At 41.0% G+C, this 27310-nt stretch overlaps 1 protein-coding gene across 5 annotated transcripts; it reads right to left on the bottom strand.

Moving 5' to 3' along the window:
- Positions 1-2724: 2724 nt before the first annotated feature.
- Positions 2725-27107, bottom strand: LOC137007973 (uncharacterized). Of its 5 annotated transcripts, XM_067369760.1 has the most exons (8): positions 27071-27107; positions 22696-22806; positions 20340-20474; positions 19193-19315; positions 19081-19105; positions 4207-4452; positions 4026-4117; positions 2725-3014 (listed from the first exon to the last, which is right to left on the bottom strand). In XM_067369760.1, exons 3-8 carry the CDS (start codon positions 20463-20465, stop codon positions 2982-2984), a joined length of 645 nt encoding a protein of 214 aa, XP_067225861.1. In that variant the 5' UTR covers positions 20466-20474; positions 22696-22806; positions 27071-27107; the 3' UTR covers positions 2725-2981. The 5 variants fall into 5 exon arrangements, with proteins under 5 accessions (XP_067225861.1, XP_067225846.1, XP_067225827.1 ...); XM_067369745.1 differs by lacking the exon at positions 2725-3014 and having other exon boundaries at positions 3918-4117; positions 20340-20487; XM_067369726.1 differs by lacking the exon at positions 2725-3014 and having other exon boundaries at positions 3918-4117.
- Positions 27108-27310: the final 203 nt, after the last annotated feature.

The following is a 27310-nucleotide window of genomic DNA, read 5'->3' as shown; positions in this document are numbered from 1 at the left end:
TTAACATTAATCATAACTGCTAGATAGCAATATCATGCTTGTACTAATGTGTAAAGATACTATCAAAATACACTTCCATAATATAATTAATACTAATGTAATTACTAGGGCTGGGCTGAAAATATTGATTTCTCAATTTTAATCGATTCTCATTTTGATGAACCAATATTGATTCTTAAATTCCAAGATTTGATTTTTTTTCCTTCTTCTTGTTTGTCCTGAGCAGTTAAACTGAGCTTTGTTCATCAGAAAAATCCTCCAGCTCCTGCAGATTCATAAGTTTTCAAGCATTTTTGCATATTTGAACCCTTTCCAGCAGTGACTGAATGATTTTGAGATCTGTGTTTTCACACTGATGGACTCAAACTCAACTATTAAAAAAGGTTCAAACATTCACTGATGCTCCAGAAGGAAACACGATGCATTAAGAGCAGAGGGGTGAAAACTTTTGAACAGGACATGTCACAATTTATCTTATTTTGTTTAAATAAAAAAAATAAAAATAAAAAAATCACTTAGTACTGTGGATACTCATTTAGTAACAGAAGATACTTGCATATTTCCCGGAGAAAAATTAAGTACAATTTACCTTGATCTTCAAACTCAAAAGGTTTCCTTCTATATCCACTATTTTCCTATTCATTATTTTTACTCAACCTGTTCTTCAATATTTAATTCATGTTTGAATAAATCTGTCATTAAAACATTTGGCAGCAAGTGAAAATAGTGTTTTTTTCTTTGCACTATAAGTGTAAATATCTATTACACCTCAGTGTATTGCAGAACACTATAAAACAGTATGCTAAAAATAAATCATAAATGGATGCTGCCTTATTGGGGCATTAATGGTCAAACCCTAACCATATTGACCCTTCTGATCAGTAAAGGTCCAGGAAGGGAGCCATGTTTATGAGTGCAATAATATGATTTTCTTCATTTTTATCTAAAATAAACTCCTTTTCGAGCTGTGAAGGAAGAAGGGAGAAGAATAAGTTCAGATTAAAGACAGATTAGAAGTCAGTTTGTTCGCTTCAGAAGCTAAAGCCACCCGCCTCACTCCCCACACCACTGACCCTGTTACCAGACAGGTTTCCTTCATCCGGCTCAATCAGACAATGAGTTTCAGTGTAAATATAGAAACCTAATTATGTCATTAAAAAGTTAATTAATTAATAACTTTATTATTGGAATAAACACTGCCTTATGTGCAAGTAAAATGTTTGCATTCAAATCATTTTTTCATTTTAACCTGTAATGCGACTGTACAGTTCCAGTGTAGTTTACAGCTTTCATTCAGAGACTCTATTCCTTGAGAAAACCTGACCTATACTCAGCCTGATATATATATATATATATATATATATATATATATATATATATATATATATATATATATATATATATACCAAATGAATCAATATGAAAACAAAATCAAGATCAGAACTGAATTGTAAGCTTGTGAATTTGAATCCAATCAAATCATGAAAGCTCAGCCCCAGTAATTAGTAAAGAGACGTATCACAATCACAATACACCTGCATGTACTAATGTAATTAGTAAAGAGACTATCACAGTACACTTCCATGCATACAGTTAAACATGCAGTAAATATGAACTAGATGTTTGTAACCAATCCTTGATCTACAGGCTCTACTCTTCAGCTTAAAGCCTATAAATACCATCAGAACAGAAGATTAAACGCAAACATATCTCTCACTATATTCATCTAGTGCAAAAACACACAAAATAACACTTATTCTAACTAGAAATCTGCGCTTACACATGCAGTTTAATATAATCAGTTTATGAGTTCACATAACATTTTTCTATTAAGGACAATAGACCATTTAGATGTCCGTAAACAGCGGTAGCAGATTACACTAATGTATTACACTAATTAAGCAATGGGGTTTATTACCCTGTACTATTATAATTGTGTACTTTGCAATCATATCCAGGACATTGAATATGGATATCTGTCCAATGATTTTGTGTATTGCTGACCGAGTTACTGTCTAGCTGGCAGCAAGGACACAAAACACAGCTGTCTCTAGACAAGTCAAACTATTACATTACTCAGCATAAATGTAGACAACCCCGCTGAAAGTTAACAAATTCAGCAGTTACGTTATGTGCAAATCAGACAGTATTAGTGTTCCTTGAAGATAACTATCCAGCACATCTTCTTGCTCAGTTATGTCAGCAGTAATCAGAAAAATAGGTTCACCATACTCATCTGTTGATTGAAAATAGCCTTTTACTTGCACCGGAAACATTTTTTAAACAACATTTTATTACTTTGAAAAGAAAATCCAAAACATTTAAATAGGTGTCATTGTTTTGACAATGAAGTCCCGGTTTCACAGACAGGGCTGACATTAGAGTTTTTTACAATCGTTAGGACATATTTCTCAATACTTAGGCCACTTTTTCAAAACTCTTCACACAGTTCTCATAACCAACTCTCATCTTGGCACAGCAGTTCATTTCACATTCAAAATGCATTAAATCTACCAAAACACTTTATTCAGGTCTCAAATCAACTCATTCTTCCAGAACACTAGCAAAGCAAACACACTTTGTCAGTCATAAAACACTGACCTAAAAACACTAACATCAGGTATCATTATACAGTGTTTTCTTTTGTAAAATTTCTTAACAAAACAAGAATAACACTGTCTTTTGTTTATAATTCACTGCAGTTTGTTACATGAACCTTGTTTACATAACAGTATAAAATTATTCCGAAGTTTTCCTTTTTGAATGGATAATGAAATTGAAAAATGAATGCTAGTGTTATAACAGAGACACCGGAGGCAGGAATAAAAGCAGTTAAGATGTTTATTGAGCAAACAGCAGAGCAAAACGGGTGGTGAATGAAGTGGTGGAAGATCTCAGAGGTGGAATGAGAGATAATACTGTCCTTGTTGTTGTTGCAGATGAATGAAGAGGGAGACGCTGGAGAGGGCAGATGGAAACACTCACACACACTGGCAGGTAGGCACACGAGGAGACTGGAGACAATGGAGACGAAGGAGATGATGAGGCTGGGTAAGTATCGCTTTGGGAGTCCTTGAGGTAAGTTTACAACTGGTGTAACACAAACGAGACCGGACAGTGAGTGTGTGTGAGTGTGGGGTTTAAGTGCTGGTGTTGATGACTGATGTGATGAGCTTCAGGTGGCGGTGATTAGTACGCTGGTGATTGGGTGCGCGGGTACTGAAGTGAGGTGGAACCTGACGTGTCTGTGACAGCTAGGTGTTCAGTTTCATCTAATTGCTTTGATAGTATTTGATTTTTTAGATTCAGAATATATTTTATTAAAATATTACTGTAGAAATGCAGCATATTTCTGTCTTATTCAGTTTTGTATGATGTTATTGTTTTGAACATAAGTTTAACAGTTTTGAAAACAGTATGTAAGCATGTGCAGATTGGCCTGTACGTACAAAGAGTTTTGGCAGTTGTTGTGTCTGAGTGAGAAAAGAATTCATGAAATTTGAGAGATGTAGTCATTGAATGCATTTTGTGCCAAAGCAATGATAACTGATCCTCAGTTTAGCCTTCTGTTGTGCTCACTGTGTGAAGAGTTTTGCAAAAGTGACCTAACTATTGAGAAATGTGTCCTAGCGTCTGTAAAAAACTGTAATATAATATAGTGTGGATATTAATATATAGTGTGGATGAGGAGCGTTTAAATGAAAACTGTTTTCAAATGCAGTGTTGGGGAGTAGCTATAGCTACACACACTTTTTTATGGTGTTATCCACACCAATGATTAAAACGCTGTCGAAGACACAAGAGATGAATAATAGACTTTTTAAATTGATTAGGGTGAATTCAGGGAGATTGACACTTTTTCCAGTTCATATCAATGGCAAAAAGTGTCCCAATCACCCTGAATTCACCCTAATTATCTTGCTTTATTGCACTCTTTATCAAATGACTATTTTTAATTTAATTACAAAGATGACCAGCCATGGTTTAATCTCAGAGCGGTTCTGTTCAAAGTAAATGCTGCGCACTTCATCACTGCATGTGCTGTGAGTATTTCCCAGTCCGATCTGGTTTTTCATCTCAGAAATCTCATCAATCTCATCCGGACCTTCATCTGAAACTACAGAAGAAGATCCCATCACTCATTTATCAACATGTTTAATTAGATCTCACAACACATAGAAACTTGCATTATTGACAACAACTTACAATTGATAAGCATGTCCATGCTGCTACTCCTTTTGATCGATTTCTCTTCATTCTCCATCGTCAGTCCTTCAGTCTTCTGCAGTAGTACTTGAATCTCAACGTTTGCTTCTCTCTTGTAATTAAGACCATGAAAGTTTCCTCCAAATTCAATCGGCAGCTGCTGATGATCTTGGTGTACATGTTTATAAATGGTCTGATCCAGATCCTCCGGTTCATTATTGTTGCAAACAGAATCATGATATTTTTCTGAAATTCAGTGTTTAAAAAAATAAAAATAAAAAATTCTCCCAGTATAGTGCAAATAAATAAATAAATAAATGTTAAACACCATTACAAAACAAAAATAAGGTCTGTTCACATTAACCAGTCATAACTGGATTTAGATCAGAACATTTCTGTAATTGAACTCAAAAACATAAAATAACACTTAATTTCAGCAATTTCAGCACTAAACAAAGGATGCTGGGAACTACCGATCTACGTATTGTATTGTATTATCTTAGAACTGTACATTTCTGAATATAGACTTAATTTGGACAGTAACCTCAGATCACTCTAAATCATAATGAAGAAACATGTATTTTCTGTAAAGCTGCTTGGAAATGACATGTAGGCTATTGTGAAAAGCGCTACACAAATAAATGTGAATTGAACATATTAAGGTGGATTGAACAAAAAGAAAAAAAATGTTTAGCCGTTGTGTTGCTTTAACTCATTTTAAATAAATAAACTGAACACAAGCAGTAAAAATCAATTTCATCAGTGTACAGAAAACTCTAAATCTATACAGAGTTATTTTGTGTCTTTAACGAAATGAAGTTGTTTTTGTCAGGCCTCTGTCACTTCAGTCTAGTGTACACCGTGGTCTCTAGTTTCATGTTTGGAGCGTGGTGTTTGGATCCCAGCACTCGAGTCTAGTTCAGTTTCGAGTTCGCTCTTCTGTCAGCGTGTGTTGTGTTCTGTGTAACGCATGGTTTGTGTTTACATCAGCCGCGGGCTTCCATATATGTTGTGTCTTGTGCTGTGCTGCACATAGCTTGTGTTTTTCATTGGCTGTGTGCTTTCATTTTCCCATGTTTTGTGTGAACACACGGCTTAACTTTGTACTCAATTCAATTCAATTCAATTCAAATCTATTTGTATAGCGCTTTTCACGATACATATCATTTCAAAGCAGCTTTACAGAAAATGGATGTCAACATTACAATTTAAAGAATGTAGTTAGCAAATAATATACTTTAGGTAATTAATTACAATCACTGTTAGCAGTTTAACTGAAGGTAGAAGCAAAGAGCTCCTGGAAAATGAATTACATTAACAATAAATTAGGATATAGAGATTGTGCAATGTGAATGTGCAATATCAGTCACAAGGACATCATGTCAGATATGCCATAACTTGTTAGAGGAGTAAATCATAAATTATATTTTCACCTCTTAATGTCAGTCTCATCATTTAGCTTCCATGATTACCCTTATGGAAGGAAAATATATATACCCCCATATATGAATGATCAATATATTACATGATTTAACAGTATACTTGAAAATATACAGAAAAAATATATTGTGTAAATATATTACAATATATTGAATAATACATAATAAATGGCCGCTTTTAATATATATATATATATATATATATATATATATATATATATATAAATAATGTTTTTCAAATATATTTACTAATACACTCACCTAAAGGATTATTAGGAACACCATACTAATACTGTGTTTGACCCCCTTTCACCTTCAGAACTGCCTTAATTGTACGTGGCATTGATTCAACAAGGTGCTGAAAGCATTCTTTAGAAATGTTGGCCCATATTGATAGGATAGCATCTTGCAGTTGATGGAGATTTGTGGGATGCACATCCAGGGCACGAAGCTCCCGTTCCACCACATCCCAAAGATGCTCTATTGGGTTGAGATCTGGTGACTCTGGGGGCCATTTTAGTTCAGTGAACTCATTGTCATGTTCAAGAAACCAATTTGAAATGATTCGAGCTTTGTGACATGGTGCGTTATCCTGCTGGAAGTAGCCATCAGAGGATGGGTACATGGTGGTCATAAAGGGATGGACATGGTCAGAAACAATGCTCAGGTAGGCCGTGGCATTTAAACGATGCCCAATTGGCACTAAGGGGCCTAAAGTGTGCCAAGAAAACATCCCCCACACCATTACACCACCACCACCAGCCTGCACAGTGGTAACAAGGCATGATGGATCCATGTTCTCATTCTGTTTACGCCAAATTCTGACTCTATCATCTGAATGTCTCAACAGAAATCGAGACTCATCAGACCAGGCAACATTTTTCCAGTCTTCAACTGTCCAATTTTGGTGAGCTCGTGCAAATTGTAGCCTCTTGTTCCTATTTGTAGTGGAGATGAATGGTACCTGGTGGGGTCTTCTGCTGTTGTAGCCCATCCGCCTCAAGGTTGTGCGTGTTGTGGCTTCACAAATGCTTTGCTGCATACCTCGGTTGTAACGAGTGGTTATTTCAGTCAAAGTTGCTCTTCAATCAGCTTGAATCAGTCGGCTCATTCTCCTCCGACCTCTAGCATCAACAAGGCATTTTCGCCCACAGGACTGCCGCATACTGGATGTTTTTCCCTTTTCACACCATTCTTTGTAAACCCTAGAAATGGTTGTGCGTGAAAATCCCAGTAACTGAGCAGATTGTCAAATACTCAGACCGGCCGTCTGGCACCAACAACCATGCCACGCTCAAAATTGCTTAAATCACCTTTCTTTCCCATTCTGACATTCAGTTTGGAGTTCAGGAGATTGTCTTGACCAGGACCACACCCCTAAATGCATTGAAGCAACTGTCATGTGATTGGTTGATTAGATTGCATTAATGAGAAATTGAACAGGTGTTCCTAATAATCCTTTAGGTGAGTGTATAATGTATGTCATATTATATTCAGTAATATACTTCATAATATAGATTTAAAATGTGATCAGATATGGTACTGCATGCATAATATATTGCAGAAATATTTACTCATACAGTATATACACATATATGGTAAATATATTATGTAAACCATTTCTTATATTTTATAATTATTTACATTTTAAATGTTTCATATTTTCAAGTTAGTTAACAAACGTAAAGTTCTTGCCAAAGAGACTATCACTGTGATAGAGCGTTCACAGCCGTTACTTTTGAAATAAAGTTATTATAGTCTTAATGTTGTTCAGCGGATCATAACCTAACCTCAGACTCTACTCTTCAGCACAATGGTGACCCTAAAAACTCACACATACCAGAAAACCTTTAAACACTAACAGATCTCCCTCATATATCAATACTGAGCAAAACACATGAACTAGCACTTCATTTTAACACTCTCTCTCCTTTAGCAGTCAGAAGCAAAGCATGCTGGGAACTAGAAGTATGTTGTAACTCATTGTGTGTGTACAATACATTCACATTGATATGGAAACATGTATGTACAGTATATGCACATAATAAAGGATAAAACTTTATGAATGTAATGCTATTTTTGTCTTCATTTATAAATATTTTATATGTATCAATATATAGCCATACATGGTCAGTGCATTTATTGCAGTATATTGAAAAATATATGCACTAGTTTCTCATATATGGAAATGTATTTTATAATATATCGCATTATATTTTGCAGTATATTTCTATATATTTTTGTTCCATAAGGGTATTTGAAGTCTCACTGACAGAATGATTCTGAAGATCTGAAGCTGAACATCTTTTTATACAGCATGAAAGAGAAATGCAGAAGAACAATAGTGATGATGAAAAGAGCCAAAATCCACCTCAACTGATCTATACAAGCCTCACAATATAATATCAGCTGATTGACAAAAACAACAACACATGAATTAATGAGCTATACATTATATATTCTCTTTATCTAAATAGGTGTCTTATATGTGATCTTCAGTCAGATATTTCAGACTCAGTCATCATCTGAACTCAAGTGAATCTGGAGTTTGCGTCAATCTGCCGCTGGAGTCTGTGTCATTAAACACTGAAAAACACATTCATAATCATCATGATTCACTTACAGAAGATTCACTTCGACACAGAGTCTGATCTGAATCAGGACAGATTCACTTCAACACAGAGTTTGATCTGAATCAGGACAGATTCACTTCAACACAGAGTTTGATCTGAATCAGGACAGATTCACTTCAACACAGAGTTTGATCTGAATCAGGACAGATTCTCTTCAACACAGAGTTTGATCTGAATCAGGACAGATTCACTTCAACCCAGAGTTTGATCTGAATCAGGACAGATTCACTTCAACACAGAGTTTGATCTGAATCAGGACAGATTCACTTCAACACAGAGTTTGATCTGAATCAGGACAGATTCACTTCAACACAGAGTTTGATCTGAATCAGGACAGATTCACTTCAACACAGTTTGATCTGAATCAGGACAGATTCACTTCAACACAGAGTTTGATCTGAATCAGGACAGATTCACTTCAACACAGTTTGATCTGAATCAGGACAGATTCACTTCAACACAGTTTGATCTGAATCAGGACAGATTCACTTCAACACAGTTTGATCTGAATCAGGACAGATTCACTTCAACACAGAGTTTGATCTGAATCAGGACAGATTCACTTCAACACAGTTTGATCTGAATCAGGACAGATTCACTTCAACACAGAGTTTGATCTGAATCAGAACAGATTGACTTCAACAGAGAGTTTGATCTGAATTAGGACAGATTCACTTCAACACAGAGTTTGATCTGAATCAGAACAGATTCACTTCAACACAGAGTTTGATCTGAATCAGAACAGATTGACTTCAACACAGAGTTTGATCTGAATCAGAACAGATTGACTTCAACAGAGAGTTTGATCTGAATTAGGACAGATTGACTTCAACACAGAGTTTGATCTGAATCAGAACAGATTGACTTCAACACAGAGTTTGATCTGAATCAGAACAGATTGTATGGAAGTAAGATAATGCCAAATGTTTTTGAAATAAAAAGCTTGTTGAATTGCACTATTTGAAAAAAATATGCATTACATTAGCTGTGCTTGCATTTAGATGCACTGTATTTTTAAGGCTTGCATTTTTATGGGATGAAATTCAACACAATCGTATATTTAAGCTGTGAATATTTCAATTAAAAATATTTCACACACATTTTCATTATTAAAAATTCAATAATTCATATTCACCTTTCAAATTTCACTTCCAAGATATTTATTCTGTTTAAAAATACAACCTATAAAATTCGACTAGCAATTTTCAGTCCATTTTATTTCGCTTTACAAATTCGCTTCCACAAATTCAGTGGTTCAAATTCGGCAGAAAATTCAACATTTCACATCCGGGAACTGCAGGAAGAGCAGTAGAGTGCCGATGCATCATCTCTATCTGCTGTTAGTCTTCTTCACCAGCAGGTGTCGCTAGCGGCTGTTTAGGAAGACCAAAGCAACGCTAGTAAATCATCATTCATTCATAAAAACGGATTTACAGAATTAGAGCAAGCATAAGTGAATATGTGATGATTATCAGGGCCAGTATAAATGCAGAAACGCTGATAAAGACACAAAAACTGCATTTATGTTTAATTCAGTGTATTTACGCTTACTTTCCCAGTGTAGCTACAGCTTTCTCTCCAGTGAACAAGATAACGTTATTGCCCGATGCTGGTGTACAGAGCAAACGTTAAATCTGAGGTAGACATATATTTCTCTCTGTTGTTTAGTTTCCTTAACTTTATATCGCAGCGCTGTGTTGTAATAATAGGGTTTCCCTCATCCGTCATAGGATTCCCCTGCCATCAGGACATATAAACTCTTAACACAGCTTAATGGACTCGTACAGTGATATAAAAGACCAAACTCGCACCTCATTTGTGATGTAGGTTAGACTATATAGGCTCCAAGAAAGCAGATACTGGCATAAAGTTGATTTGACGCTGAACGTTTGATTATGATACTCGCAAATTTAGGGACCGTCTCTAAAGTTACGACATTCTGTATTCACGTTTCTACCTTCAATTGCATTTAAAGAGAATGACTTAGTCACAAAACCAACTGTAAATTGTTCATCTAGCTGTCAGGTATAATGCAAACCTTTTAGATTTTTGATTTTTATTATAATAAAAGGTAACACTTTATATTAAATAGTTGATATGAACGAACAATGAACTGCACTTCTACAGCACTTACTAATCTTTGTTAATGTTAATTCCAGCATTTAATAATACATTACTAAAACCAAGAGTTGTATTTGTCAACTTTAGTTAATGCACAGTGAAGTAACATGAACAATGAACTGCTGTATTTTTATTAATGTTAACAAAGATTAACAAATACAACAACAAATGTGTTGCTCATGGATAGTTCACATTAGTTAATACATTATGAACCTTACTGTAAAGTGTTTCCAAATAAACTGTCAAGTAATATGTAAAGATTGCTATGTATTTCACTACTGTATTGGATTATACAAAAAAATGCCATAATTTAAAGCTCAATAGCATTTGATGAGAATGATTTAGTCACCAAAACTACCTGTGAAGTGTTCATCTATAGGTGCCAGGTCAAAGAGTGATGCACCCTTCTCTCTCTCTCTCTCTCTCTCTCTCACACACACACACACACACACACACACACACACACACACACACACACACACATATTCAAACACACTCAACTCAAAGTACATGCACATATACTTTTTCTTTTTTTTACACATTCATCACACAATTAGTTCTACTTAGTTAATTTTATTTCTAAATTTTATTTAAAATTTGTATAAGCAGGATAATCTATGATCAGGTAAAATAAAAAATGAACAAAGTAAAAAAAAATAGTGTGATGAACGTGTAAAATAAATAAATAAATAAATAAATAGCATATATATATATATGCATGTACTTTGAGTGAGGTGTGTTTGAATATGTATATGTGCATGTGTGTCTACAAGAGTTTGGTAGAAGGTAGAAACGTGAATACCAAATGTCGTAACTTTAGAGACGGTCCCTAAATTTCCGAGTATCATAATCAAACGTTCAGCGTCAAATCAACTTTATGCCAGTATCTGCTTTCTTGGAGCCTATATAGTCTAACCTACATCACAAATGAGGTGCGAGTTTGGTCTTTTATATCACTGTACGAGTCCATTAAGCTGTGTTAAGAGTTTTTGTCCTGATGGCAGGGGAATCCTATGACGGATGAGGGAAGCCCTAGTATTACAACACAGCGCCGCGATATAAAGTTAAGGGAACTAAGCAACAGAGAGAAATATATGTCTATCTCAGATTTAACGTTTGATCTGTACACCAGCATCGGGCAATAACGTTATCTTGTTCACTGTACAGAAAGCTGTAGTTCCCATTCAGTCGGTCACGTTCGACGTACGTCGGACAGACCGACGAATAGGAATCTCGCTAGAGAGGCCAATCTACTTCGAGTGTAACTAAACGAGCCAATGCACATTGGCATGCAATCATATGCATCAGCTGCTCGCCTCGCAGCGCGGGTATATAATGAGCAGCAGGTGCGTTGCATCTTCAGCTTTTCGCTTCGGAGCCGAACGGTGTTGTTCCTGTTCTCTGCAAGCGAGTGTCTGCTAGAAGACGAGTCAAGCTTTTGGTTGAACTTCTCTTTTTTTCCGAGTGCGGGCGAACAGCACAGCAGCGGGGTCGACGTCCTCTCTTTTTCTGTTTCGTTTGCCGTTTTTGAGCAAATAGCTGTTTGACAGCGTCAGAAGGCTGTTCTCACGGCCGGTACGGTGCGCTTTTGAGTGCTGAAAAGCCGTTTTTACGGCTGGTAAGAGTGAGCGCCTTCAAAGAGAGAGAAAGCACATGACAGGCTGCACACAATCCCTGTCTGTGTTGCGGTGGCCGTTCCCCTGCGTGCTTCAGCACTTCTAAAAGAGTAAAGTCCCTGAAAGAGCTTACACAAGTAGATTCGCGTCTTTTTAAAGACGACATCCTACTTGTGTTTCTGGATGCGATCGTTCCTGTCCTCACTGACGGCCACGATCACCGTTTCGCATGTCTGGGCGCGTGCTGAAATGATGTTCGTGGGTGTTCATGTTTTCATATGAGAACATGATCACGTCGACACGCCGGTCGTGACTCTTCTTTCTCCGGGAAGCTTGAGTCCCCTCTGTTGTTGGCCAGCTGCCGCTTGTGTGTAAAAGCACAGCCGCGGCTCTGCCCGACACTCTGGGAGACCGCGGAGATCAGCGAGAGCAAACCTCTCGCTCCTCTGCGTGTCGTGTGCCGTCGAGCTGCCGGGCTGCAGCGCGGGTTGTCACGGCAACCCAGCGCTCGCTCGGCGCTCTAGATGCGCGGTTCCCTTGCGTAATCTCCATTGTAGCGCCCTCTCTGGTGCACCAGAAGAGGTCTACTTTGCTGATATGGCTTGGGTGACATGAGGTTGAGGGGTTCCTTCGGGGAACCAACCCCCTAGGGCCCCTCCCTCTCTAGCGCATTGCAAGCTGTGCAGTTTCTGGATTGGATTGCTGGTCCTTTTCATAGGGGAACCTAGCATTTCATTCAGAGCTCCAGCTGAGGGACAGACGTCGATTGCAGCATCGGAGAGAGTGCTGTTATGCTCTGGAAATGAGGGTGACGCTGCCCACTGTAATGGTGTGTGCTTATGCTGACTCAGATTCAGAGTTTACAGCCATGCTTTCCTGGGTCTTCCAGATGTGCATGGAAAACTTGGCAGTATGGGGGTATATTGGTGCCATAAATATGGAATGCCAAAGGTGCCAATCTGCATAAGTTTTTCCTCTCTCACTACCCTCTTGGATGGGGTGGCTGTACACAGACCACACCCACCCTGCATGTGAGGCCAAGGCACTCTTTTTGCATGAGGGTAGTTCTGTGCTGGGGTTGAGCTGCGCTTGTTGACTAACCGTGATCAAAGTCACGGCGCAGGCCCTCAGCCAGACGATGTCCACCTCCGTGGTCCAGAAGTGCCCCCTGGCTTACCTTGTGAGGTGTGAGAGGTTGTCAAGCTAAATGCTTTCTCAATGCTCCCATCTTACGAGGTGGCCTTTCGGTGACACTGTCGAGGACTGAGCCCAGCGGTTCTCCTCAGTTAGTAGCGGATAGGGGAGCTTCCCATGACAAACCATTGAGTTCCTCTTGGGCCGCCCCTCAGTCTGCTCGTCGCCAAGGGTGTCGTCCCCTGCAAGAAACTCCGGCCCAGCAGGCTCTGCTGTATCCATTGCGGGGAGATGACGCCTCCCGTCTCTGCAGCTGTTTAACTGGTTGGTGAGAATCACCCCTGAGACGGGCGACCCAGAGATGGGTGGGGCTGCTCTTCCACCCCTGGAGGAGGGCCAGGTGGTAAATCCTTTATTGGGTTTGTTTCTGTTCCGCCACTGACCCAAGAGGCAGCGGTACCCAAATTTTAAAGAGCAGTTCCTCCATTTCCAGGTCTGAAGAGGGTTTGGAGAGCAGTGGGAGGAGAAAAACCTCACCACTCTCATCCCCCTCTTCTGTCGCCAGCGGACAGCAGCGAGCAGCGGGCAGCCAAAGCCTCGACTGCTCCCTCTGTCCATCCGTGGAGCCAGGTAAGTGTTGCCTAGCACACTGTGACGCCGCTTCGGGCCGCCTCACAAAGAGAGCCCCCGAGCCGCGTCCCTGTGTTCCACCTCGCTGCCCTGCTGCGGGTACACCGGTGGTCCCTTTGGTCCTGCTTGTACGGTCTCTGCGAGCTGGGTTAGCGCTCCCCAGTCCGTCTCGCTGGCTCCTTCGGACCATCAGGGTCGGCTTTGCGATTCAGTTCGCCCGGCTCCCCCCCCCCAAGTTCAGGGACGTCCTCTTCACTACAGTGAAAGATGCCGATGCCCCTGTCCTGCGTGCGGAGATCGCAGTCCTACTGGCGAAGGACGCGATAGAGCCGGTCCCTCCAGCCGATTTGAGGTTGGGGTTCTACAGCCCCTACTTCATTGTACCCAGGAAAAGCGGCGGGTTACGACCGATCTTGGACCTGCGAGTTTTGAATCGGAGCCTTCACAAGCTACCGTTCAAAATGCTTACGCAGAAACGCATTTTCGAGTGCATCCGTCCCCGAGATTGGTTTGCAGCGATCGACCTGAAGGACGCGTACTTTCATGTTTCGATTCTTCCGCGACACAGGCCATTCCTGAGATTCGCGTTCGAAGGTCGAGCATATCAGTACAGAGTCTTACCCTTCGGGCTGGCCCTGTCTCCCCGCGTCTTCACGAAAGTCGTGGAGGGAGCCCTTGTTCCCATGAGAGAACAGGGTGTTCGCATTCTCAACTACCTGGACGATTGGCTCATTCTAGCACAGTCTCGGGATCAGTTGTGCGAACACAGGGACTTAGTGCTCAGGCACCTCAGCCAGTTGGGGCTTCAGGTCAACTGGGAGAAGAGCAAACTCGCCCCGGTGCAGAGGATCTCTTTTCTCGGTATGGAGTTGGATTCGGTCGAACGGGTAGCACGCCTCACAGAGGAACGTGCTCGGTCGGTGTTGAACTGCCTGAATACGATTCAATGGCAGGACAGCGGTCCCACTGAAGTTTTTTCAGAGGCTCCTGGGGCATATGGCGGCTGCAGCGGCTGTAACACCGCTCGGGCTGCTTCATATGAGACCGCTTCAGCACTGGCTTCACGGCCGAGTCCCGAGATGGGCGTGGCAACGCGGCACGTTCCGGGTGCCAATCACTCAGGAGTGCCGCCGAACCTTCAGTCCGTGGTCGGACCCTTTGTTTCTCCGGGCAGGAGTGCCCCTAGAACAAGTGTCCCGGCATGCTGTGGTTTTCACAGATGCTTCTGCCACCGGCTGGGGTGCCACGTACAACGGGCATGCAGTCTCAGGGGTTTGGACGGGACCCCATCTGCATTGGCACATCAATTGCCTCGAGTTGCTGGCAGTACGCCTTGCGCTGAGCCGCCTCAAAGGCCTGCTTCGCGACAAGCATGTACTGGTCCGTACGGACAACACTGCGACCGTTGCGTACATCAACCGCCAAGGTGGTCTACGCTCCCGTCACATGTCGCAACTCGCCCGCCATCTCCTCCTGTGGAGTCGGAAGCATCTGAGGTCGCTTCGCGCCATTCATGTCCCCGGTGTGCTCAACCGTGTGGCCGACGAGCTATCACGAGCTGCGCTGCCCGGAGAGTGGCGACTCCACCCCCAGGTGGTTCAGCTGATCTGGAGAGAGTTCGGAGAGGCTCAGGTAGACCTGTTTGCCTCACCAGAAACCTCCCACTGCCAGTTGTTTTACTCTCTGACCGAGGGAACACTCGGGACAGACGCACTGGCTCACAGCTGGCCCCGGGGCCTGCGCAAATATGCGTTTCCCCCAGTGAGCCTACTTGCACAGACCCTGTGCAAAGTCAGGGAGGACGAGGAGCAGGTCTTGTTAGTTGCGCCTTACTGGCCCAACCGGACCTGGTTCCCAGAACTCTCACTCCTCGCGACAGCCCCTCCCTGGCCCATCCCTCTGAGGAAGGACCTCCTCTCTCAGAGACGGGGCACTCTTTGGCACCCGCGTCCAGACCTCTGGAAACTCCATGTCTGGTCCCTGGACGGGACGCGGAGGTTCTAGGTGACTTACCCCCGAGGTACTTAACACCATCACTTCGGCACGTGCACTGTCTACGAGACGTGCTTACGCCTCGAAGTGGAACCTGTTCGTCGAGTGGTGCTCTTCTCGCCGAGAAGACCCCCGAAGATGCTCGATCGGTGTCGTGCTTTCCTTCTTGCAGCAAGGGTTGGAGCGTAGGCTGTCCCCCTCCACCCTCAAAGTCCATTCTGCTGCTATCTCCGCTTACCACGACCACATAGATGGCAAATCTGTTGGTCAGCACGACCTGGTCGTCAGGTTCCTTAGGGGGCGAGACGGTTAAATCCTCCTCGTCCCCCCTCCATACCCTCTTGGGACCTTACTCTGGTGCTCAGAGCACTCCAGATTGCTCCCTTTGAGCCTTTGCTGTCAGCAGACTTAAAGATTCTCTCTATGAAAACTTTGCTGCTGGTGGCATTGGCCTCCATCAAGAGGGTAGGGGACCTGCAGTCATTTTCGGTCGACGAATCGTGCCTAGAGTTCGGGCCGGGTGACAGCCACGTGGTACTGAGACCCCGGCCTGGCTATGTGCCCAAGGTTCCTACCACTCCCTTCAGGGATCAGGTGGTGAGCCTGCAAGCGCTGCCCTCGGAGGAGGCAGACCCAGCCCTGGCTTTGCTCTGTCCAGTTCGCGCCTTGCGACTGTACATAGACAGAACTCGAAGCTTCAGGACCTCAGACCAACTCTTCGTCTGTTACGGAGGCCAGCAGAAGGGAAAGGCTGTCTCCAAGCAGAGGATGGCCCACTGGATAGTGGATGCCATCGCCCTGGCTTACCAAGCTCAGGGCGTGCCCTGCCCGCTCAGGTTGCATGCCCACTCCACGAGAGGTGTGGCATCCTCCTGGGCGCTGGCTCGTGGCGCCTCGCTAACAGACATTTGTAGAGCTGCGGGCTGGGCGACACCTAACACGTTCGCTAGATACTATAGCCTTCGTGTCGAGCCGGTCTCCTCCCGTGTTCTCGCCTCAGGTCAGAGGCACGGAGAGGCCCCGGCTTAGTGTCGGCTTGCTGCGCTACATGCGCATTCTATTCTCCAGAGAGTCCCTACGGGCAGACCCTGTTGAGTCCTCCGGTTACCCTTCGGCAGCCGACGTGGCGGAGCGTCTGGCGCCAGGCCTATACTCCGTTGTATCCTTGAGAACCGGATTTAGGCTGGGTTCCATATGTGTGACCCTACGGGGATCCCATATGGCTTTTTCCACGGCTGCTCCTAAACGAAGCCCGTGTCTTTCCCTCTGGGAGAACCCATCTCTCACCGAGTGGAGTCACCCCAGTTCTTCCATATGTTGTACAACCTACAAGGTTAGTCCATTTGTACTTATCCATATAACTCCTTCGGGGAAGGATATGGCTTCCGCAGCGTTCCTTATCGCATGTAAGGCTACGCTTTCCCAGCGTTATCCAATTGTCGCACTGAGTGGGTTTTGGGAACAACAGTGATCGACCCTCTCTGCGTGAGCCTGGTCCCACCGTCCTTAGGCAAGGGGGTTCAGGTGGCTCACGACAGAGCGCTGGAAGAAGGCAGCCCCTGTGGCGCTTTGGTAGGGATTCCTATTCGTCGGTCTGTCCGACGTACGTCGAACGTGACCGACTGAATGGGAACGTCTCGGTTACATAGGTAACCCTCGTTCCCTGAAGGAGGGAACGGAGACGTACGTCCCGTCGCCACAGGCGTTGTCCTGCTGATGCTGCCGCCTGCTGGGTTCGGCTCCTCAGCGAAAACCTGAAGATGCAACGCACCTGCTGCTCATTATATACCCGCGCTGCGAGGCGAGCAGCTGATGCATATGATTGCATGCCAATGTGCATTGGCTCGTTTAGTTACACTCGAAGTAGATTGGCCTCTCTAGCGAGATTCCTATTCGTCGGTCTGTCCGACGTACGTCTCCGTTCCCTCCTTCAGGGAACGAGGGTTACCTATGTAACCGAGACGTTACACTGGGAAAGTAAGCGTAAATACACTGAATTAAACATAAATGCAGCTTTTGTGTCTTTATCAGCTTTTCTGCATTTATACTGGCCCTGATAATCATCACATATTCACTTATGCTTGCTCTAATTCTGTAAATCCGTTTTTATGAATGAATGATGATTTACTAGCGTTGCTTTGGTCTTCCTAAACAGCCGCTAGCGGCACCTGCTAGTGAAGAAGACTAACAGCAGATAGAGATGATGCATCGGCACTCTACTGCTCTTCCTGCAGTTCCCGGATGTGAAATGTTGAATTTTCTGCCGAATTTGAACCACTGAATTTGTGGAAGCGAATTTGTAAAGCGAAATAAAATGGACTGAAAATTGCTAGTTGAATTTTATAGGTTGTATTTTTAAACAGAATAAATATCTTGGAAGTGAAATTTGAAATGTGAATATGAATGATTGAATTTTTAATAATGAAAATGTGTGTGAAATATTTTTAATTGAAATATTCACAGCTTAAATATACGACCATGTTGAATTTCATCCCATAAAAATGCAAGCCTTAAAAATACAGTGCATCTAAATGCAAGTACAGCTAATGTAGTGCATATTTGTTTTCAGTTAGAGCAATTCAACAAGCTTTTTATTTCAAAAACATTTGGCATTAATTTACTTCCATAAGATTGACTTCAACACAGAGTTTGATCTGAATCAGAACAGATTGACTTCAACAGAGAGTTTGATCTGAATTAGGACAGATTCACTTCAACACAGAGTTTGATCTGAATCAGGACAGATTCACTTCAACACAGAGTTTGATCTGAATCAAAACAGATTCACTTCAACACAGAGTTTGATCTGAATCAGGACAGATTCACTTCAACACAGAATTTGATCTGAATCAGGACAGATTCACTTCAACACAGAGTTTGATCTGAATCAGGACAGATTCACTTCAACACAGAATTTGATCTGAATCAGGACAGATTCACTTCAACACAGAGTTTGATCTGAATCAGGACAGATTCACTTCAACACAGAATTTGATCTGAATCAGGACAGATTGACTTCAACACAGAGTTTGATCTGAATCAGGACAGACTGACTTCAACACAGAGTTTGATCTGAATCAGGACAGATTCACTTCAACACAGAATTTGATCTGAATCAGGACAGATTCACTTCAACCCAGAGTTTGATCTGAATCAGGACAGATTCACTTCAACCCAGAGTTTGATCTGAATCAGAACAGATTCACTTCAACACAGAGTTTGATCTGAATCAGAACAGATTCACTTCAACACAGAGTTTGGATCTGAATCAGGACAGATTGATGTGTTTTACTGAAGTCTCTCTCTCACCTCTGAACATGGTCTCCATTGTCAACTGTAATGAAGGAAAGAAGAGTTAGAGAAGCATTTATAGAGTTCATGAAGGATTAAATATGAAAACAGATTGACTGAGTTGGCTTACTCTTGATTCATCACAGATGATCTCATGTATCAGATTCACACAGATGAGTCGATCAGATGAGACAGATGTCACAGGATCACTCAGTTTGTGTGGACTCGATGGATCTGCTAACAGACGCCCATCCTGAAGAAATCAAGAGGATGAAGTAATTGTGTGTGTGAAACAGTCACCTCTGCTCACAGTCAGTGTATGTGTGTGTTTGCGTTTTTGTGACATATCAGGACACAAAAGTGTATAATAATATGGGTATGCATCCCACACAGCAGGAGACTCCTAGGCGGATCCGCATTCAAGTCGCCAAACCCACGTGACTGTCACATTAGTAAATTCTGCTGTCAATCAGCGGATCCTGAGCGGACCCATGTCGAATCCGCGGACGCGCACGCGCCTTTACTGTAACGGTTGTATCAATTTGGGGGTCCCAAACGAATGCACGTCCTGATAGTACTGAGTTCAATGTGTTCCTGGGTCAACATATTTTGTTGATCCTGGAACATCATTCTAGTCTGAAAATTTAGTCTTAACCCAATTCCTACCCCTAAACCTAACCCTACCCATAAGTTATCCCAAAATTCAGAGGGAAATGATAGATGAATAACACTGATGTAGAAGCACCAGTTGATTTGAATGTTGTTCCAGGATCAACAAACATGTTGACCCAGGAACATGTTGAACTCAGCAATATCAGGTTATGCCAAACAGACCCGCCGCGGAGGTAAGGTTTTAATCGCAGATGCGGAGCAGAGCCATGGTGTGTCCGCAATCCACCTTCGTTGCGAATCCATCACTGCGCTCAAATGGACGCCGATACGGGATACGTTCCGGAAGCCGCGATACCTCCGCGGACGATCCGCCACGGAGTCCTTTTGCTGTGTAGGATAGGTATTACAAAAAGAGGTGATTTATGAGGACATTACCCATGTCCCCACTTTTCAAAAGGCTTATAAATCAAACAGAATGAGTTTTTGTGAGAAAGTAAAAGTGTGCACAGTTTCCTGTGATGGGTAGGTTTAGGGGTAGAGGTAGTGTAGGGGAATAGAAAATACAGTTTGTACAGTATAAAAACCATTACGCCTATGGAATGACCCCACAATTCACAAAAACGGACATGTGTGTGTGTGTGTGTGTGTGTGTGTGTAACAGTCACCTCAGTATACCAGCTCTGCTCACAATCAGGATCAATGAGTGTTTGATTCAGAATCACAGACAGAATCACGAACACAAACCCCACTGAGGAATTAATCTCTCCACACGTCATGTTGATGATAGACATGATCCACTACTGAAAAGAAATACTATTTTAAATCACAGAACAAATAATTGAATTGCATGACTTTTCTTTCAACAAACATTTGAACATTAATGGAAAGGGTGTATTGTTGAGGATTTAAATATTAAGATTCTCATCTTCTGTAATTTATCATCTTAAAATAATGTAAATTAAAGCTGCAAGCAGCGAAGGAAGGGCCCTCGCACCCAGACTCACAGCCACCACCTTAGGAAAACAGTGAACAGTGAGTGACATGCATGTAAGCGAGTAAATACAAGGGAAATGTGGCAAAGTCATTTGAAAGTGCCACACTTCCTGCTGCCAACAGGTGGCGCTTTGACCGTAACTAAATATTGCCATGTTGATGTCTTCAGACCAGAACTTTTATCAAACATGTGAAGTTTGGAGCAGATCAGACACTGTATGCCTGAGTTACAACAGTTTCCTCTTTCATGGCGAAACATCAGACTTTGTCAGGCCGCCACGGACACGCCCTTCAGTGAAAACTCTAGATCGATTAAAGCTCTAGAAGGAGTTCGAGTTTATGTGTCACGGCCTATTTTCCACTGTTACTGTGACTTTACTGGTGTGGCTATAATTGTATTTTGATCATTAATAAAATATGATTAATATGCTGTTAAATTTGTATATTCTATTGAAATTCAGCTATGAAATGTAAAAGATGAAACCTTGTGTTATTGAATGTATAAAAGTAAAATTAAAATATTGTATAATATTTACTTTTTTTACTGAATGCTTAAAACTTGATGGATCCAAAATGGTCGATATTCATATTCATGTATTTTATTGGCTTATGATTTATCAATATTACTCCATTTGCTCCATATATTAATCCTCATCATAATTTCAAGTATTTACTCTTTATTGTACTCCTTTATGGTTATTCTAATTTTATATATAAAAGTATGCATGCTTTCAATAGTTCTTCAAGTGTTTCAATGTGACAGGTCATGTTGACACTTTGTGGTCAGATATTGGACGCCTGCCAAGTACTGCAGAAGCGATGATGGTTTCAGAATTAGTTGCTCATTTGAACTTCACTGTATGAAACTATGTCTTTTTTCATCTCTGCAGACATGAGATAACACAAGATCTGTAATATTCTCTTAAGGGTGTCAAAACAACACCTCATATTTCCATCTATCTTTGACATTTGGCCAGTCACTCGGACTTAGCCGTTACACCAACTATGACATAATGGATAAGTCTGTTTGACCTTTTCTTATTAGACCAAAACATAAGTTTGAGTGGGATGTAAGTTTTGCTATGCTTATGGTATAAAACGGACTGGGTCTTTGATAGTGGGGCTCTTTTTGGTTTCTGCTTCATCTCTCATTTCATTCTGGCAATATCTTAATTTTGTTCCTTCTTTCTCTTTATTCTGATCTTCACTCATCATCTGTTAAATACAATACTCTAGATTTTTATTATAAACTATTATTTACTTTTGTTATTTTGTTATTATTTACATTTGTTTGTCACTATAATTTTTGCTTAATAAATGTATTATTCTTTATTCAAATATGATCTCGGACATTGCTGGACTGCCTGAAACTCATTGCCTTCATTGCCTGTTTTTGCATCAAAATTACTGTATTTATTTTTACAGTAATTTTACTGTGGTATGAAATACAGCAGCTAGTGGATAATTGTTGCCAGTAAGTTACTGTTAATTTGACAATATAAGATACAGTACAGATAATAATTTGCTTCCTAATCTAGCTGTCAAGAAAACCTGCCGTTGCTAATTATTAATATTTTTGTCTCCTTGAAGAATTACTTTGTTCCTCTTGTACTTTCCATGTCACTTTGGATGAAGACTCCACTAAAATCATAAATGTGTGAAATTTGCAGCAAGCTGGAATTTCAGCAGTATTTTTCCCTAGCAACAGACATGTGGTCCAGCACAAAAACGACACTGACTTAACATTTCATTGACACCGGTATCAAAATGGCTGCAAACAAGCTTTCTTTTTCCAGGGAAGGTAGCTCAGTAGGAAGCTTTCTTGTAGCTCAGTGGTTAAAGCATGGCACTAACAATTCCAAGGTCATGGGTTCGATCCCAGAGATTGCACATATTCAGACACAAATGTATAGTTTAATGCAATGTAAGTCACTTTGGATAAAAGCATCTGCCAAATGCATAAATGGAAATGGAAGGGAGCTACAGAAGCTCCGGGTCGAGCTTGATCAAACATTTTGGGAAGAGAACCTTGGATGTGCCTTGATATATTTTCCTCTTCAGCTTCTTCTTCACGGGTTGGAGCTCATTTTTGTTGCTTCAGATTTAAACTGCAAACCCATCTTTCTTCCTTTCAGTAATCTTAAACACAAAAAGGTGTTGAAAGTTATATTTCATTTTAAATGTCATCTTCATATTACAACGGCAACAGCAACACTAATATTAACAATAGACAAACTAATTTGGCAAAGTCTACTCTTTCTCAAAGGAGATCATAAATAAATGACAAAGGAGTTTTTATAAACTTAATCATTTAAGTTTTAAAAGGTTTGTGTTGTTTAGGCTAAATGAGGACAAATACTTCACTGGAACACATAGGCATACAATTTCAGGAACAAATACATCATCGGAATAAATGAGTCCATCTCATCTGGCATGCTGTTATCGATGCATTTATGCAGAACTTACAGTCAAAATGCAAACTTGAGTGAAGATAATTCTTTTCCACAGAGCTGTAATTATTTAGACAATTATTAGCGATATAAAGTTTATATTTTAATATAATTTAGAGGGTTTTAATAAAGGAGAGAATCTCATTCAATCAAGGGCCGTATGCACTCTGTCACCCTTCCCCCTACTTGACGCCCTGAGTGTGATCTTTGACTTGTTCATTAGTGTGTCTGTAAGGTTGTTCTTTGAGTTGCTGTGTGTCTCATTCTTTAATGGGTTGATGATCAGGAATATGTAATCACTGTATGTAGCTTTGAACAAGGGGCCCTCCACAATCCTGGAATTATTAGGGGTTCAAGCAGGGGCGATCCTCCCTATACACAAACTAGGGAAGTTGCATAGGGCTCCCGAACCACCAGGGGGCCCCCTTGCTCACACTATATAAAATAAACATGACAATAATTGACTGATCATTTCGCTAGATAAGACTCTTATTCCTCGTCTGGTATCGTTTAAAGCCCTTTGAAGCTGCACTGAAGCTGACATTCGGACCTTCAACCTGTTGGTAGCCATTGAAGTCCACTATATGGAGAATAATCCTGGAATGTTTTCATCAAAAACCTTAATTTCTTTTCGACTGACGAAAGAAAGACATGAACATCTTGGATGACATGGGGGTGAGTAAATTATCAGGAAAAGTGTATATAAAGTGGACTAATCCTTTAATAATGTGGAACAACCTCTAAGTAGGGTTTTCACAGACCTGGCAAGTTATTTTGTCTGAGATTGATACCAGTTATCTAAAAAGACATGGATAAATAAACAAACGTTTTCTTAGAAAAACTAAAATCTGAATGTTTATTCTACTGAAATCTTACTGATATGCCACATGCATAATAATTTGTAAAAGTACTGATTGATGAATGTTTATTTTGTCGTTTTATATAGGCCACTTATTTAATTTTATATTATATATTTTATATCCTATTGCTCAGAATAATTATGAATGATTATGAATTGTCAAATAGCCAGCACTAGTCAGAATGGTTGGAGATTAGTAGATGCTAATGTGTGTTGACAAACAATTCAAAAACTGACAAAACATACGGGGCTAAATACATAACATTTCAAAACATTGCTGCTGCAGCGAGGAAGATGAACATGCATGTGTTATTCTAATTTGTGTTAAGAGTTGCACGATTCTTATTTTACTTTTTGGACCAGTGGCCTCATATCACCCCTGTCATAATGAGTAATTAAATGACCCCTTTAAAGTGATAAAATTGATAATATTGTCACGACCGGCTCAAGCCACGACAAATAAAAGGAGGTTGGTAATAGGGGTGGGACAAAATATCAATATGGCGATATATCGTCGTTCTTCTCCGTGCGAGAATCGTATCGCTGCGCCAAATATCGATATTTTAATTAAAACACAATAAAGCGCTATAAATAGATTTCTCTGCTCAAAGCGTCACTACTTCAAGGCGGCGCTCAACACATGAATGAGGGAAACGTGAACAGAAGTTAACTAGCCTAAGAAAAAGAGGTTATTAACAGGATGGCGGACAGCAGTGTGAGTAAAATAGATGCCCCAGCCACATTTAAGTTCAAAGTCTTGACACACTTTTATACCATTGATGTGACAAACTAGACATCTTTGACGCTCCGATCGCTCAAACCACTTCAGGAGGTGGTCTGGGACGCATTCCAGTCAAAACTGTCTATGCATCTGTCTAAATGCATCTGGTTGTTGAAACTACATATGTAAATTTTACTTCTCCCAAAAATACTAAAACTGAAACTCTTCATCGAGCGCTTAGATACACACGAGAGCTTTTGAAAGCATATATTAGGGATCCGCTGATAGACGCCTGCTTTCGAACGCCCGTGTATATCTAAGCACTCGGTGAAGAACGTCAAAGGGTCTGTTTGTACCTGGTCACTTCATGCATTTTCTCTGATCTGACAGCTATCCGATCGTGAAAAGACCAGGTCTAAATGCCCTCCGAAACGCATTTGAGACGGATTTAAATTAGGGCTGGGCGATGTATCGAATGCTTTTGTCACGCGCATTTCGTCAGTAAAGCCGGTTCCCTGATTACCGCTAAATCGCCATCACCTGCTTTCAAATGAAGCGGCATTTAATAGACAGAGCCGTAGATCACTGATAAGACACGCAATATCGCGTTCAATATCGATATGTATCGCCGTCAATATTGAACGCGATATTGCGTGTCTTATCAGTGATCTACGGCTCTGTCTATTAAATGCCGCACCATTTGAAAGCAGGTGATGGCGATTTAGCGGTAATCAGGGAACCGGCTTTACTGAAGAAATGCGCGTGACAAAAGCATTCGATACATCGCCCAGCCCTAATTTAAATCATGTGAGAGTCAGATAGGACAACGCTACTGCATCACGTATCGCCGCAGATCTCTTCAGCAAGCTGATGCGCAAACTGCCGCATGTGAAAGTGAAGGTAAGTCGCAGACGCGTAACACGATTATCTTCATTAAAAGTAATGAGACCTTACCAGTGCTGTTGCCGCTCTCTCCCATTGCGGTCTTGATTTTGAAATTAACTGATGGTCAATAAAATGCACGTCATATTTCTTGCTTTCGGTGACGTGAACTCTATTAAATGTACATCGCAGGAACTGAAGATCGGATTTATCCGTTAACCTGCACTTAACCTTTTTACTTGCATTTTGTTTTCATATTAAGACCGATATCGCGATTATAGGATTGTCTAGCGATATATCGATTATCGTAGAATTGCTGACTCGCAATATTATCGTTATCGTGTGCCATTTATCATGATTTGTGTCGTATCGTGAGGTAGGCTACCCTCCGATTCCCACCCCTAGTTGGTAAGGGTTAAACAAGAGTGTTTATTAAAAAAATAGAAAAAATATATAAAACAGAAAATTCCGTACAAAAATAACCCCAATTTCTAGTGATGGGACGGTTGATACCGGGGCTCCGATGCTCCGACGCAGTTTTCAAACCACTATTGTATCACACACTGTACCGATGCTTGTATCGAAATGACAATACCACGTGATTGATGACGTTTGAAGCTTCAAACGTCATGCAGTATCGGAAAGTCGAGACAGCTGGTTTGAAAACATTGGCGCTTCACTGATACATAAAGGAAAATGCATTTAATCATGTTTTATTGCTGTGGTCTCAGAGAACCCGAACAGAACATAAGGGTTAAACAGCTCATCTAAAATATTTTTTTAACTACTCATGTCAGTTATGATCACATCATTGTATATTTTATATTACTGAACAAATATGTGAATCCGTTGACCATGCAGGTTACACATGACACGAGTTGTGGTCTCATTGTCACAAATTAATTTAGATGAGATTACGTCAGATTAGATAAAAACAGATTCAAGACAAGAGTGATTCCGTATGTCACGGACTTGAAGCTTTGGTCACGTGATTTTTCAAACCGTATATCTGCTCCGCAATGATTTAGATATGAAGAAAACAAGTCTGACCACCAGATGTCACAAATGCGCACTGTGTTAAAAGCTCCGAGTAATGAACCATTTTTCAGCACAATTTGATGAAAGCCTCAAATGCTTCAGAAAGCCTCGGTTTCCCATCACTACCAATTTCTGTCTGACACATGATGTAAAAATATTAGACAGAACCAAATACAAAGAAACAACCAAGACAAAATAAATAAACACGAACAAAAAAACCAAACAAGCTAAACAGAAGCAAACTCACAACACTCCAATGATACAAGCCTCCCCGCATTCTCGCACGCTTCCTTTTTATAAAGGACAAAACAGGTGCTAATCATTTTCTCAATTAGTCCACACAGACAACGTTAGGTACAGACTCTCGCGATGTTCAGATTCTCCCAGCCACACCCACCGGTCGACACAGGAGTAACAGGAGACGCTCACAGTATTGAGGAAATAAAGACAAACCTGAGTGTTGATTTCTGTGTCTTCTGTCCAACTCTAGAGGTCCAAACTGCAAATGAAAGCCCTCTGCTGGTCTTTATATAACACAGCAGAAAGTGAAGGTGAAAGTGAAGTGTTTGTATTTTGTATTAAACTATTTGTGGAAATAACACACACACACACACACACACACACACACACACACACAAATCAACATTTATGTTATTTATTTGATATTTATATTTATTTATTATAGTTCATTTG

This window comes from Chanodichthys erythropterus, chromosome 3, assembly GCF_024489055.1.
Source record: "Chanodichthys erythropterus isolate Z2021 chromosome 3, ASM2448905v1, whole genome shotgun sequence".
In the NCBI taxonomy this organism is placed as follows: domain Eukaryota; kingdom Metazoa; phylum Chordata; class Actinopteri; order Cypriniformes; family Xenocyprididae; genus Chanodichthys; species Chanodichthys erythropterus.
This window is presented reverse-complemented; position numbering and strand designations above follow the sequence as displayed.